Source organism: Mastigoproctus giganteus, chromosome 10, assembly GCF_048544385.1.
Source record: "Mastigoproctus giganteus isolate SK-2022 chromosome 10, ASM4854438v1, whole genome shotgun sequence".
NCBI lineage: Eukaryota > Metazoa > Arthropoda > Arachnida > Uropygi > Thelyphonidae > Mastigoproctus > Mastigoproctus giganteus.
In genome coordinates, this window is record NC_143584.1 from 110,476,967 (window position 1) to 110,493,532 (window position 16,566).

The 16,566-nt window shown below is 37.1% G+C and overlaps 1 protein-coding gene across 1 annotated transcript in view; it reads right to left on the reverse strand.

The window, feature by feature from the left end:
- LOC150079220 (uncharacterized) overlaps positions 1-16,566 on the reverse strand; it is a 309,701-nt gene that overhangs the window by 14,884 nt on the left and 278,251 nt on the right. The window contains exons 13-14 of the mRNA XM_090382453.1: positions 15,576-15,790; positions 4,803-5,011 (exon numbers count right to left, since the gene is read on the reverse strand). Of these exons, the coding sequence (XP_090238579.1) occupies positions 4,803-5,011; positions 15,576-15,790 (424 nt within the window). The remainder of the gene's footprint in view (positions 1-4,802; positions 5,012-15,575; positions 15,791-16,566) is intronic.

Genomic DNA, 16,566 nt, shown 5'->3' on the forward strand with positions numbered 1-16,566 from the left:
TGAAGCCAGCCGACATCGTTGGACAGTCCAGTGTCGAGTCAGTTTGGTGTGACATAAGATTGGGAGATTAAAATTGAGAGTAGGAGTGTGTTATAGGCCTAATGACTCTGAGTATAATAAGGAACTGTACAGGGAAATAGTGGGCCAGTAAATCAGAGAATCTTATAATGGGGAATTTTAACTCCCCAGATATTGACTAGAATTTGTGGGTTGGTCACTCACACACTAGCAAGGCTTTTGTGGATTTATTGGATGATTGTATTCTACATTAGCATATTCGGAGGCAACTAGAGGGAGTAATACTCTTGATCTGATTATCAGTAGTGATTCTTCATGCATTAAGAATCTGCAGATAAAGGAACCACTAGGTGGCAGTGATCACAGTGTGCTGAAGTGTGATTTATCCAAAGAGGTAACTACCATCAGAGGTAAAGGGAAGGGTTTTTTCTTTCGTAAAGGTGACTACGGTGGTCTGAGACAGTATTTAAATTCTATAAAGTGGGACCAACTGATGATGTTACCAACAGCAAATTCAAAATGTGAAGCATTCAAAGAATTAATCTTGGAAGCTACTAGGATTTACATACCAACTAAGAAATATTGTTCAAGGTTTAGGCCTAAATGGATGTCAGATGAACTAATGAGACATGTGGGATACATATAAATTAATGGGTGATATGGAAGCCTATGATAGATATAAGCTGGTCTGTAACCAAGTCACAAAGGAGATTAGAGAGGCAAAGTCAGATTATGAGAAATCCTTGGCAAAGGATGCAAAGAAACACAACAAAGAGTTCTTTACCTATGTAAACTCTAGAAGGAAAGGGATGAATCAGATTGGTCCACTGAACATTGCTGGTTCAACTGTTGATGATCCTGCTCAGGTGGTTAACAAACTAAATGAGTATTTTACATCTACATTCTCCCATGAGGAGTTATAGAGGGAGGGGAATGCCAGAGGTGAGTTAAACTCTGGCAGTGAGCTGTATGATTTCGTAATAACTGAGAGGAAAGTGGAGGAGAAATTGTTGAATATAAACATAAAAAAGGCACCCGGGGTGGATGGGATCTATCCAGTTATATTAAAGGAGGCAGCAAAGGAAGTAAGCAAACCCTTAGCCATAATTAAGGGAGCTTCTTTGGACTCAGGGGAGGTACCCATGCACTGTAGATGTGCAAATGTGACCCCAATTTACAAAGGAGGATCAAAGGGCAACAGAAGTAATTATAGACCTGTTAGTTTAACTTCTGTGCCTGGAAAATTAATGGAGGCACTGTTTAAAGAAGCACTGCAGGATCATCTAGACAAGACTTCAGTTATAGCTCGGACACAGCATGGTTTTGTTAAGGGAAAGTCTTGCCTGACCAATTTGATTGCATACTATGATGTGGTCACAAAGGAACTGGATGCATGGAATAACTTTGATATCATATATATGGATCTTAGAAAGGCTTTTGATACTGTTGCACATGGAAGACTGCTGCACAAATTGGAGCAGTGTGGCATTGGAGGCAAATTGCTACTATGGATAAGGGGATGGTTGAGTGGCAGAAGACAGAGAGTGGTAATCAATGGACACTGCTCAACGTGGACTAATGTTATTAGTGGAGTTCCTCAGGGTTCAGTGTTGGGTCCGTTGTTGTTTTCGGTGTTTATGAATGATATTGATGATGGGATATCAAGTTTAATGTCCAAGTTTGCAGATGATACAAAGGTTGGCAGGGTTGTTAAGGACACTACTGACACTATGCTGCTGCAAGAGGATCTGGAAAGGTTGAACAGATGGGCTGAGAGGTGGCAAATGAAGTTTAACATTGACAAATGTAAATACTACCTATGGGAAGCAGCAACCCCAGAGTGATGTATCAACTCTGTGGTACTACACTGACAGTGGTAGAGAATGAAAAGGACCTGGGGTTAATTGTGGAGGCAGATATGAAGTTTTGTGAGCAGTGCAGATGGTCTGCAAGAGTAGCTCATGGTGTCTTGTCAATGATATACAGGAATTTTTCTAGCAGGGATAAGGAAGTAATTATCCCCTTATATAAGGCAATGGTCTTATATAAGGGGATATACAGGTCTGGAGGCCTCATTTTAAGAAGGATGTAGAGCTTGTTATTGTTATTTGGTTTTTAGGAGCATTAACAATTTAAGGCCATATTGCTCCAGGGATATGCAGTGGTCATTCCCTGACCTTTCCGCATCCTCCGTATTTGGTGGGCGCGGCTCAAACCCCGGTCTAATCAAGAAACGTGTGCTACGCACTGCTGCTCCTGGCTACGGAGGCGCGGATGTAGAGCTGTTGGAATGAGTACAGAGAAGGGCAACAAGATTAGTGAATGGAACAAAGGGTTGTTCTTACGAAGAAAGTCTTAAATTTTGCAAATTACAGTGTGTGGAGACTAGACACCTGCGAGGTGATCTGATTGAGGTGTATAAAGCTTTGAATGATTTGAGCGTGCTCAATGCTGATGGAATTCTTCCTCTTCCTCAGAATAATCATTTGAGAGAGCATAAATTCATATTCAGGAAAGACAGATGTGTGGAAGTTTGCCTTTAGCCAGCGGGTGGTTGGTGGGTTGGTGGAACAGACTTCCATCCTTTGTTGTGGAAGTTGGTAGCCTAAATAAATTTAAGGCTCAGCTGGACAGGTACGTGGAACGAACGGAGGGGTGAAATAGGAGCGTGTTTTTTTTTTTTTTTTTTTTTTTTTTGGCTCATGCTGCATAAGCTTGCTCTCTTGCATCACATGCCTCTGTATATTTCAGTACTTAAAGCTAATCCAAGTATTTGATAAATTATAAATGAAATCCCTGAATGTATAATATGCCACATATATATGACAAAGCATAATTTTTCCCTGTCAGTAGCTGTGCCATTAAACACCCATTCTACCACCACATTACCATTTAGTACTTGTTTGAAGAGGTATAATTCAATTCTTGTTGATAATTGGAGAAATTTCTCAAGTCCTCTTCAATCAAGGCTACAAATCTAAGGTTTGTTTTTTGGTTTTTAGGAGCATTAGCAACTAAGGCCATATTGCTCTGGGAATATGCGGTTGTCATTCCCTTGACCTTTCCACATCCTCCGTATTTGGTGGTGATGGGCTCGAACCCCGGTCTAATCAAGAAGTATGTGTGCTACACACTGCTGCTCCTTCCCACACAAATCTAAGGAAGGAGTAAGGTTACCCTGTGAGTTTTACCATGTTTTACAGCCTGTGCAACATGAAAATTGGTCATGAACATACCTACAGACAAAAAACATACAATATACAAGGTATAGCTATTAAATAATGAGACCACACACACACACGCAACAACTACACACCAAATGTCATCTGTGAAATAAAGGCACATCAGTTGACCAGAACCTTTTCCTAGTTGTTGCCAAGTCACATAATCCGACCTGCTCATTCTCTTTGCAGTTTGCTGGAATAATAACAAAGAATGGAACAACAAATCAATGTTGAATTTTTAACAAAAACTAAAGAAAACACCAACTGAAAGCTATGAGTTGTTACATCAAGTTTATGGGGAAGATACTATGTCAAGAGTTTGCATGTTTGAATACCACAAACGACTGTTTGAAAGAAAAGAGAATGCAAAAGACGATAAATGGCCAGGCCATCTGGTATGCACAAAAACTGATGAAAATGTGGACCAGTTATGGACATTGATTAGAAGTGATCATCGTTTAAGCATCAGAACTTACTATGGACAAAGAAATAGTTAGACAAACGTAACTGAAAATTTATGCAAGAGAAAAGCGTGTGTGCCAGATGGTGCCAAAAATTTTGAAGAAGGTCCAGACTTTCTGAATACTGCAATTACTTGCAATGAAAGGTGGCTGTTCCAGTATGAATCTAAAACTAAAAGACAGTCAATGCAATGGAAGACAAAAAAGCAAGAATGTCAAAATCAAAAATGAAAACCATGCTGCTTGTTTTCTTCAATATTAAAGGAATTATTATGGTTGAATATGTCCCACCAAATAAGATTGTCAATCAAACATACTACACTGAAGTTCTGACAATGCTACATGGAAAAATTCAAAGGATGAGACCTAAATTGTGGAAGGATGGTTGGAGGCTCCGACACACATTGTGCTCTATGTTTGCCAGTTTCTGGCCAAAAAAAACCAAATCCATGCGTGTATGAACATGCACCCTACTTGCCATACCCAGCCTCCTCAGACTTTTTTCTCTTCCCTAAACTGAAAAGTGTACTTAAGGAAACCCATTTTGTGTCCACTGAAGATATTTTGAAAAAATGACTGAAGTGTTCAAGGGGCTTACAGAAGATGACTTCCAGAAATGTTTCTGTGCTTGGAAAAAACATATGGAACAGCACGTGCAAGCCAAGGAAATTATTTTGAAGGGGATAACTTGTAAAGTACGAAATATTTCATTGTATTTATTCCAACATAACCACAACTCATATGCATACACTTGTGGAGGGCATTAAAATAATAATAAATAATAAAATGTCATTATGAACAAGAAGTATATTTGTACCTGCTTTTGCTCTTATCCCCTTCAAAATAATTGAAGGGGATAAGAGCATTCTCTGGGAAAATTATCTGTCAGTAAAAGAAATTGCATCTCCCCTTAAGAAACAAAGTGTAAATGGAATAGGCAGTTCACATCAATTAAATGATCTAGTTTAAAGCACAGGCAAGTGAATTAAAATGATTACAGGATGTTCAAAAATATTTTTACCCAAACTTGTTTCTAATTACTTAAATTACAATTTTTTGTAAGGAACAATTCAGCAAATCAAAAACCTTAGATACGTACTGTACAGGGGGGCCTCCTTCAAATTCAACTCTTTGCATGTTCTGGAAAGCATAATGAACTATGGAAAGATATTGAAGCCAGCGTAACCAAGGCGGGAGTGATGATGCATAATATCCACCAAAGAGCATGGTGGAAAGAGAGAAGAGAGCTGAGATGGTAACTGATACTTGTAGATCTATACATGCTGCCCCAATTAACAGGCCGACACTCTATAGAGAAATCAATAAAAGTTAAGAAAATCAGTAGAATGAACTGTAGTATAATATATTCATTTGTAAATACAGTGTTTCTCAACCTTGTTATTTACATCCCCTCTTTTTGAGTGCATCAAAATCTGCAACCCCTTAATCCATCAAGCATATGCATAGGGATCTTAACAACCCCATGTTTTTCAGATCTTTTCCACACAAAGAAAGACTAGTCCTAGCCCACCAGGAGCTTGTCTACTTTCATGTTAAATTATGAATTATGATATAACATTATGACATTTGTTTTGGTAATGATGAAGATTCTTTACTTGATTGCTATCACAATAGAAAAAAAAGCATAGTCAAAAATTGTGACACTGTTTCTGACTGGTCCTAGATGTTTTGAAAGATGCATTATAACTAGCAATATGTTAAAAATGGTCAAGTTACTGATTTTATATCAAGTAACTGAAGACAGTTATCTGCTTTTCTTATGTTATCATGTTGCGGACCAACGTTTACAAAAACTTGAGTCATCTGCTGTCTTGATTATGCTAATAAGCACAATATGGTCCAAGTAGCCCATGTGCCAGACTCTTTCCTAACAGTGACAAAAACAACTTCTAATACCATGTTCCTATGGAAAGTAGAGAGCTCTTTGGAGACAAGTTGGAGTATCTGTTTTATTCATTTCTTCATGCCACAGCCTTCATAAAGAACTCTGCTAAAAAAGTGCCAAATTACATAAAAGACACCTGGGGTGGATGGGATCTATCCAATTATATTAAAGGAGGCAAGCAAACTCTTAGCTATAATTACAAGAGCATCTTTAGATTCAGTGGAGGTTACTTTGGACTGGAGATATGCAAGTGTATCCCCAATTCACAAAGGGGATCAAAGGGTAAAATGAGTAATTACAAACCTGCCAGCTTAACTTCTGTTCCAGGAAAAATAATGGAGTCACTGGTTAAAATGATGCAGGACCATCTAGATAGGAGTGCAGTTATACTTCAGTCACACCATGGGTTTGTTAAAGGGAAATCATGTCTGACCAGTCTGACTAGATACTATGATGCAGTGACAAAGGAACTGGATGAAAAAAATAATTTTGATATCCTATACTTGGATTTAAGGAAAACTTTTGATACTGTTGCACATAAAAGACTGCTGTATAAATAGGAGCAGTATGGCACATTAAGTAAAAGTTACTGCTATGGATAAAGGGATGGTTGAGTGGGAGAAGACAGAGAATGGTTATCAATGGACACTTCTCTTTGTGGATTTCCATAGGGTTTGGTGCTGAGCCCAATGTTGTTTTCTGTATTTATTAATGATACTGATGAGAGTATGTCAGGCTTAATGTCTAAGTTTGCAGATAATACAAAGGTTGGTAGGGTGGTTAATGACAATAATCAAGGTATGCCATATTAGTCATGGTCAAATTAGACATCGAGAAAGTCATGGAATTCTTATGGATATGTATCATTCGGGACTGAAGGGCAATCTCTCTCAAATAATCCACAACTTTCTTCACCTTCATTACTGGAATGCTCCGACTCGTATCCAGGAGGAAGATGTTAGTAGGGTTTAATACCTATCGTAAATAGGTGCAACTTATTTGCAATCCAGATTAGTAGACTAACATGAGATGTCCCAAAACCATTGAAATATATACATATTCAGGTGACCTAACCATACTAAAATGATATTGACACAACTGATAAACTTAAAGCAAAACAGACTGTATTACAAAATTAAAATTAAGAGAAATTAAAATACAAAGCTAAAACCATGAAATAAAGCAGGCAAGGGGACACAACTGATAAACTTAAAGCAAAACAGACTGTATTACAAAATTAAAATACAAAGTTAAACCATGAAATCAAGGAGGCAAGGGGAAGAGCCTCTTTTTCAATGTTTTAATTTCTAATTTGTCTTACTTTTAATAAAGTCTCTTTTGTTTTAATAAACTTTTTAAGTTTGTCAGTTTTGGCAATATTATTTTAGTGTGTTTAATCCTGATGCTTGAGGCCTTTTCTCTAATATGACTTAACCATCTCCTGTCAGTCACGGAGCATGAGCAATACTGAAAGACAGCTCCAACTTCCAAAAGCTAAAATAGAATCTTGGACCTTAAATAATGGCTACTGCCTAGATGAATAGAAATCCACGACTGCTTGCTCACTTTTAAAAACAACATAGACTTCACCCTGATCCAGAACTTCAAATCAGTAATATCCCAATTCTGTTTGTTAACATCTGGTTTTTAAGCTTAATACTGAACGAACTAATCTTCCAGAGTCGTATACAAACCAATTGTCTAAAGAAATAAATATATTCGATCTGTATCACCCATATTATTGGGTGGCAACTGCCACATGTCTATAAGGTAATGATCTGCCAGAAAAACTACTGTACAAAGACTAAACACCATCCAGCATAGTGCTCTCAGAATTACTTTGGGAGCTTCCATAGCCTCTCCATTAAATTTTTGTCAGAAAACATTACGCTTTCTCTATGCTGAAGAAATTCATAGTCTACCTTCTCACCCTAGTTGCAGATATCTATATAATACTGCATGGGATTCCTGTTATAACAGTAAGTCAAATGAAAACTGACCTGCCTCTCTCCAATTAACAGAACTGGCCCATATTACACACATATTTTAAGGATACAGTATCACCAGCTACATCATGAAAAGTTATCCATGCATCCTGTGATGACCAATTTGTAAAATGCATACATTTTACCGATCATATTACCAGTACCCCTTTTCCTTTCCCACGCTGTATATTTTTGGGTAGAGAAGTGTTTTCTTCTTGCCCTTGTTTTCCACATCTATGCAAATCGGTCAGCCGTCCAAATAGGGATAAGGTGCACTCCAAAATCACTCTTTTCCACGAAATAGAGATTCTGAGAATCCGGCAACTCGAAACTTCGCACCGATCAAACAGAAGTACCGTTGTCACGTGATGCTAAGCTTCTGTCACATACAGTGATATGGCTACTGATAGCGACCACATACGAAAGGCAGGTCAACAAATCCGACAGTTCACTCTCGTACCGCACTTTCTTTCCCCAATGAGAGCAAAAGGCGAACTCCCTCGCACAAACCGAGATCGGACTGTCGAAGGGTCAAGTGATAAGAAGGAAATATATACGGGTGGAAGAGAGAGGTGAGATAAGCAAGGAAGCCTTGGGAGAAAGACTGGTATAAGAGAAGACGTCGGAAGAGCCAGAGCACCGAGAGCTGAAGAAAGAATTCCAAGGCGATGGACCGAGAACGAAGGAATACCCGATAATAGTCTGGTTAAAGAGTGTGGATTATTTTCCCCAGATTGGTAAGTTAGAATATCTTTTAGCCTCTCTAATCTACTAGTATTTCTCCTCACTTAGGCTATGGTTATAGTGTTATGTTACCTATGTTTAATAATTGATACCAAACAGAATAATGTATCTCTTCACTCATTACCTACCATGCGAGAAGGAGGCTCCCAGAGGAACACCACACGTAGAATACGATTATGATTCCGTAAATGGCTTAAGAATGTATCTCTTACTTTAGTTAATTACCACTCAAGCTGAGAATATATGTATATATGTTATATTTGTCTTATAGTGAAATAATCACTATTTATATACTCATGGATAGTCTGCCAGTTTACTTAAAGCAATTTACATTAGAATGTCTGTGAATCTTTGTATATGACTTTTATCTAATATGATCTTATCAATAAACTCTGTTTTTTTTAAGCCTCCTTGCCTCAGACCCATTCTCTTACTATACAATGCTCAGAATGTAAATTAGAGTGATTAGAATAAAAGAACTTGTACTGCGGCACTCAAGATCCGACTATAACTGAAAGGGTTTTGTAGTGAAAACACAGCGCTGGTCAACGCCGCGATTTCTATTCCCTTCTGACGGGTAGTTTTATTGAGGGCAAACCACTAGGCAGTCACATGAGTATACTGGGGTTACGTTCGGGAACAAGTAACCAAGGAAGAAAACGCGTCCTGCAACACAGCCATGTCGTCCAAAGAAGCCCGAATGAGAAATAAGTAAACTCCAGTATAACAATTTTCAACAGTGGGGAAAGAATGTTGAGTCTCTTCCTCTGTGCACATGGAGTCACTTCGGTTACATGTGTGTAATGAAAAATCAGCAAAAAAAAAAAAAAAAAAAAAAAAAAAGTTGTTCACTTTTTTGATGCCACATTTATTTTAATATTTTCTGAAGCAACTATGGAAAATCCATTTTTTAATTAATTTAAAACTTCCTTTAGACTTGTCAACAACTGAAATGCAAATCAGAAAATTCATGTTTCAATGAACATTGTGCAATTTGACACTAGTTAATAACAGAACACTTGTTGCATAAAATGGGAAGCATGTGCAATCAACAGTGTGATTCCAGATGATGCTTCATGACATTGAAGCATCATCTGGAATCAATCCAGAGAGCACTACCAATTGGAGAAAAGCATATGTCAGTAAAACCAGCTCATTATCAATAATTGTACGTGACAGATGATACTCAACATATGCATATAATTAGGTTTAACTTAATTCTTAAATTTTTCTTAATTATGTAATACTTAACAGAATTTTCAGTGAAGATATCAAAGAAAACATTTTCAGAAACAGCTATTGGCAGTTTCGGCTGTGTAGACAGAGTAGATGAAGGGCATGAAGTTCTGAAATACTGACCCCATGCACAGGGTTAAAAAAAACATCCAGTCACAGTTACTGTCTTGCACTAAAGTTGAAACAAATTACAACATTCTGTTGGATCCCTGGCCACTCTGGTATTGCCAGAAATGAAAAAGCCAATCTTTCTGCAAAACAGCCTTGTGGCGTAATGCTAAAACTTTTTAAAGGGCCCTATCCAGACTATAAAAATCTTATACAGGAAGCATGCAAATATCACTGGCCACAATTATGGCAAGCCCAAGTTAATAATGAATTCCTACAGATATAAGGTAGTGTAAATACATCATGTCTATACATAATAAGTTAACTGAAGTTAATTATAATGGCATTGTTTCATTCTATCTCATATTGTGAAGGCATTCACAATGAGTTGCCTCTCCAGTTATACTTCAAATAAGTAATGCTTCCCAAATAGAAAAGACTATTGTTACTTATTCTCAGTAGATATCGCCACCCAGATAGGCTTCACTATTGTAGAAGGAAAGGATTGAATCACATTGATCCACTTGATGCTGATGCTCAGTTTGCTGACAAACTCAATAGGTATTTTGCATCTATATTCATGCATGAGGAATTTTTTAGGGAAGGGGATGCCAGAAGTTTATCAAACTCTAAGAGAGAGCTAAATGATTTTGTGATAACTGAGACAAAAGTGAAAGAGAAATTGTTGAAACTAAACATAAAAAAGGACATGGGGTGGATGGGACTATCCGATTATATTAAGGGAAGCAACAAAAAGTAGGTAAGCAAACCCTTAGTCATAATTATGAGAGCATCTTTGGATTCTGGCAATGAGTGCTGAAGCCCAAATTCACTGTGAAACCAATTGAATCTTTTAAAGTTCCTTTCACTGACTGCAAAAGCTTTTTAATAAGTCAAAATGTGAGTCACTGCCAAGCCATCTGGAAAAATCAAGGCAACAAACTCCTTCAGATAAAACTAAAGTCTAGTCTTGACCATTCAGTCTCCACTTGAATCAAACTTGCAAGACTAAGGATAAGTCTTACACCCTTTTATCTTCATACCGTCTCAGATCCACCTTTATACTCACCTCACAATCGAACATATCATAGTTTACCATTTTATCTCTCTCTCTAATAGAGTATGGAAAACCATCTTGTTATTAAGGCGTGCAGCCCATATCACTCCTGAAATGAATTACTTTGGAATGAATTTTACACGACAGATCTGATATCAGGACAGGCTTAAGGCACGATTGAGCAGTTCCCTCAAACAGGGCACCAAAATTTAGGGGGTGTAAAATGCCCTGAAAATTCACTGATTTGCTGTAAATTTCAAGTCGGAGAGGGCGCACCAAAAAATTCTCACACAGTGCACTTATAGACCTGGGGCCACTTCTGCCTGATATCAATGCAGTTTCGACTTTCCTAAAAATGATATGATGCTAAGACAGAATTTGATGTTAAATCCTACATAATCTATAAATCTGAGCTTTAATAGCACCTGTTACTTTCTAACTGTGTTTGGCACTTAATGGCCTTTAGTTGCTAATGCACTATAAAACTTCCAATAACAACAACAATAAACTCATGTCTCATCTAAGAACTATTTGTTTAAAGAAGTTAAATATACTTTTATGTGTCTCATCTATGTTGGGTGCTGATCAACACACCCTGTTAAATCGCTGTAGAGCCATTATCAGGTCAAGCTTCGACTATGGATTTCCAGATTTTACTCTGTGTGTGTTATATGCACTGTATTAACCCCAGGGACTCACACGTCTGGTGAGTATAGGCTTGGCACACCCAGGGTCCTGAGCTGGATATCATCATTCTTCGCTTTCTTGTTGGTTCCCCTCTCTCTCTCTCTCTAACTCAGAATTTTTTTTTTTTTTTGGCTGGTGCAGCAAAAGCCTCAGGCTTCCTTGCACCATATGGCTAATAATAATAATATAAAAGCAATCATATTTTAAATGTTTATGGGTGGGAGGGCAGGAATTTTCTAGCACAATTGATAGAATCACTGTCTTCTCCACACTGGGTGAAAAAGCAAAAAAATTACTTTTCAGTAATTAAAAGCCATTTAACACAATGCTCTTAGAATTGTCTTGTTTGCTTTCAGAACTTCCCAAGTTCACAGGCTCTACATGAAAGCCCATGAACCTCCATTACATCTTCACAAAAAAAACATTGAATTTTTGCAGCATACAACAAAAGCAATCTTCCCTCAAACTGTAATTGTGGATGCCTATACAATACAGAATGAGATTTATTCTACAATAGCAAACCAAATGAAAATCATCTTGTGCCAGTTAGGGAACTTACTAAAGCTTTGAATACTGAACTATGCAATATCTTTCAGGGCATCACCTTAGATGATTATTCCTGCAATTTTAAATTGCTACTTTCAGCAATGGGGAAAGAAAACTTTGTCCTCTTGCAATATCAAGCAGCTATATACAATTCATTCTCTTTCTAAACCACAGACTATATTGATGGATCAAAATCTGATACTCTGGTAGCTGCTGCTGCTGCAATCTTCTCCTTGTTACCAAGCTTCAAGCACAACACACATGAAGAAAGTAATGACAAGACTGCATTGCTTATTCACTCCTAATACATTTTTTCTTACTTTTTTTAGAAAAAGCCCTTCTCAGTGCCCCAAATGTCAAACTCACCTAACAGTTAAGCATATCCTTATCGACTATCCTCATTATTCCAATATCCATAAAATTACTTGCAGAAAAATTAAATTTATCATATATTCTTGGAAATAATGCTAATTTGATAAGATGATTTGGAATTTATTTACAGATATAATTACCGTCAGGAGTAAAGAGAAGGGTTTTTGCTTCCATAAAGGTGACTTTTTAGCTTAAACAATGACCTTTATGGAACAGACAGTTTTTAAATTCTGTACAGTGGAACCAACTAATGATACTACCAACAGCAAATTCTAAGTTGGAAGCGTTCAAGGTTGAGGCCTAAATGGATGTCAGATAAACTAATGAGACTCATGGCAGAGAGGAAAAAGGCATGGGACGCATATAAATTATTAGGGGACACAGAAGCCTACGGCAGATATAAGCTAGTCTGTAATCAAGTCACAAAGGAGATTAGACAAGTGAAGGCAGATTACAAGAAATCTTTGGCAAAGGATACTAAGAAAAACAGTACGGACTTCTTTACTTATAAAACTCTAGAAGGAAGTTTTCCGTTTGATATCGATGGTTCAACTGTTGATGATCCTGCTCAGATGGCTGATAATCTGAATCTACATTCACACATGAGAATTTGTGAATGTAGATATACAGGTCTGGAGGCTTCACTCATTTTAGGAAGTATGTAGAGTTGCTTGAGCATGTACAGAGAAGGGCAACAAGATTGGCGAGGTGAATGAAGGGGTCCTCTTACCAAGAAAGGCTTAAGTTCTGCAGACTGTAGCAGCTACAGACTAGGCACCTGCGAAGTGATGTGATTGAGGTGTATGAGGCCTTAAGTGGGTTGAGCACGCTGAATTCTTCCGCTTGCTCAGATTATGAACCTGAGGGGAGAATAAATTCAAATTGAGGGAAGACAGTTGTAAAATAGATGTGGAAATTGCCTTTAGCCAGTGGGTAGTTGATTGCTAGAACAAACTTCCATCTGTCGTGGAATTTTTTAGCTTAAATAAAGACAGAGTGTGGTAATCAATGGGCACTGCTCTATGTGGACTAATGTTATTAGTGGAGTCCCCCAGGGTTCAGTGTTGGGTCCATTGCTGTTTTCTGTATTCAATAATGATATTGATGATGGTATATCAGGCTTAATGTCTAAGTTTGCAGACGATACGAAGGTCAGCACAGTTGTTAATGACAGTATGCTGCTGCAACAGGATCTAGAAAAGTTGAGCAGATGGGCTGAGAGGTGGCAACAGAAGTTTAACATTGACAAATGAAATGTACTGCATATGGGAAACAGTAACCCCAGAGTAACTTATCAACTGTGTGGTACTACACTGGCAGTGGTACAGAGTGAAAAAGACGTGGGGGTAGTTGTGCAGGCAGATATGATGTTTTCTGAGCAGTGCAGATGGTCTGCAAGAGTAGCTCATGGTGTATTGCCATTGGTATACAGGAATTTTTCTAGCAGGGATAAGGAGGTGATTATCCCCTTGTATAAGGCAATGGTTAAGCCACACCTAGAGTACTGTGTACAGGTCTGGAGGCTTCATTTTAGGAAGGATGTAGAGCTGTGGGAATGAGTACAGAGAAGGGCAACAAGATTAGTGAATGGAACAAAGTTGCTCTTACGAAGAAAGGCTTAAGTTTTGCAAATTACAGTGTCTGGAGACTAGGTACCTGTGAGGTGACCCGACTGAGATGTATAATTCAAATTGAGGAAAGACAGTTGCAGGATAGATATGTGGAAGTTTGCCTTTAGCCAGAGGGTGGTTGATTGCTGGAACAAACTTCCATCTGTTGTTGTAGAAGTTGATAACTTAAACATATTCAATGCAGAACTAGACAAACATTTGGAGTGAGTGAATGGTTGAAATGTGTGTTTTTTTGGCTGATGCTATATAAGCTTGCTTTCTTGCATCATGTGCCCTTGCTAATGCTAAAATTCCAGGAGGGAATGTATGTGTGAATTTTTTTTTTTTTTTTTTTTTCGCTGATGCTACATAAGCTCATACTCTTGCTTTCTTGCATCACATGCCTCTATTACTATTTAAAGTTAATCCACTGATATGATCATCTCTAACCATTTCTGAACTAAAACTATTAAATATATCATGAGCAGACACAATTTACCCCAGGAGGCCCTGTGCCATTTAAACTCCACCCAATAACAACCTGATTATCAGGTATGGATGAGAAATAAATTTGCCTATATAATCAAAACCCCCAGATAATATATAAAGTGAATGAGAAACTCTTAAAAAAAACTAATTTATTTATATAAATTCTGTAACTATATTTATAAAAGTATAGTATAGTGTGAGGTTTGGCATAACATTTAATATAAATATACTGCATTATTTTTGAAAAAAAAAAAGGAAAATAGTGAAATTCAATTTTGGTTTGTCTTCCTGTGAATGATACTATGTAAATTAGGAAGTGTCAGCAAGAATAGTGGGTGTCTCATTTTTGTTGTTCCATATACATTCAACTGAAGACTCATTATAGCCACTAATGCCACATTGATGCCACTTTTCATTTTTATTGAAGAGTTTGTTCAATAGAAAGAACAGCCCCCTTTCTCTCCATCCATTTTAACATGATGGACTGCATGTACACATAGATTATATATATAAAAAAAAAAAAACTGAGAAGAATATTAATATTAACCATAGAGTAATAAAACTGAAGGATTAATGAAATATAACAGTCAGCTAGTAGGTAGAAAACAAAGGTCAGGATGCGGCTTCTGAGAAATAAGGTCTAGCCTACAGGACGTGTACAAAAATGTAAATAAAAAACACCCATAAATTCACAGATTCCTTTTATTATCTGACTCAGCCGTCTGCAAAGGGATAACTAAGAGTCTCCTGGAATGTTCTTTTATCTGTAGAATTCCCAGTATAATCTTGCTTATTTAAATAAAATTTACCTTCATTAAATAAGTTTAATTGAAAATAAACAATTTTTATTGTAATTTTATGGCTCCTAATTAAAATATAAAGCAAAGACTTATTGAATTGAGACATAATTCCATCTGGAAAGGAAGCCATTGAACAGCCTTCTACTTCTGACTCTCTCTCTCTCTCTCTCTCTCTCTCTCTCTCTCAGGGTAACGCTGGAATTTTTTTTTGCTAGTGCAGCATAAGCCTCAGGCTTCCTTGCACCATATGGCTAATAATAATGACTTGAAAACAATAGCAGTTATTTTTAAAAGAAAAAAATGAAAAAACAAGATTAAGAAAAATTACTTACTTGGGCAACAATAGTACTGAGTAGTAAGAAGCCCCAGAGACTAAAGAAGGTCTGGGGGCTATGCAATCCCAACATAGGGTAGGAAATTATATGAAAGGTTGTAGGAAGTGCAATTACCAACGGTAATTCTCCAACCATCTTGGCAATATAATAAGCTGATAACCTATATGCACCCGATGCTCTTTCCTTATTTATTACTTCTCTTTCAGGAGGAACTGTTGATTTAAAAACAATTAAATAACTAATCTTAAAAAAGTCATATATTAAAAGCAAGTAAATTCCTCTATGGAATAATTTGCATAATTCAGTTTATTAATAACAGTTGGATGCACTATTAAGAAGTATTATTGTCACATATTTCTAATGTTCCATAATTCAACAGGCAGTCCAAGTCCAAGATTTGAATTATAATAAATATGCTTTTTTTATCATGATATGAAATGTAAGGGGCAGCAGTAATGCACATAAAGCATGATTTACTAGTTTTTTTAAAAAAGAATTATACTATTGTCCTATAAATTACTGAATAACTTCATTATACCAGAGTAGATATTGTCTTCTAATACCTCAAAGTGGGACAGTACAGGCAGCTTACAAAACAAAAGGACTTTTGTATCTTACAGAAATAAAACTCCTCTTCACTGGTATACATTTTTGTTTCATGTGTATTTTATGATACACATGAATTTAGCATTAGCATTAGTAGAGGCATATAATGCAAGAAAGCAAGCTTATTCAGCATCAGCCAAAAAAAAAAAAAAAAACCCACTCCCATTTCACCCCTCCGTTCGTTCGAAATACCTGTCCAGTTGAGCTTTAAATTTGTTTAGGCTATCAACTTCAACAACAAGTGATGGAAGTCGGTTCCACCAACCAACCACCCGCTGGCCAAAGGCAAATTTCCGCACATCTATCCGACATCCGTCTTTCCTCAATTTGAATTTATGCCCTCTGAGGTGATTATTCTGAGCAAGATGAAGAATCTCATTGG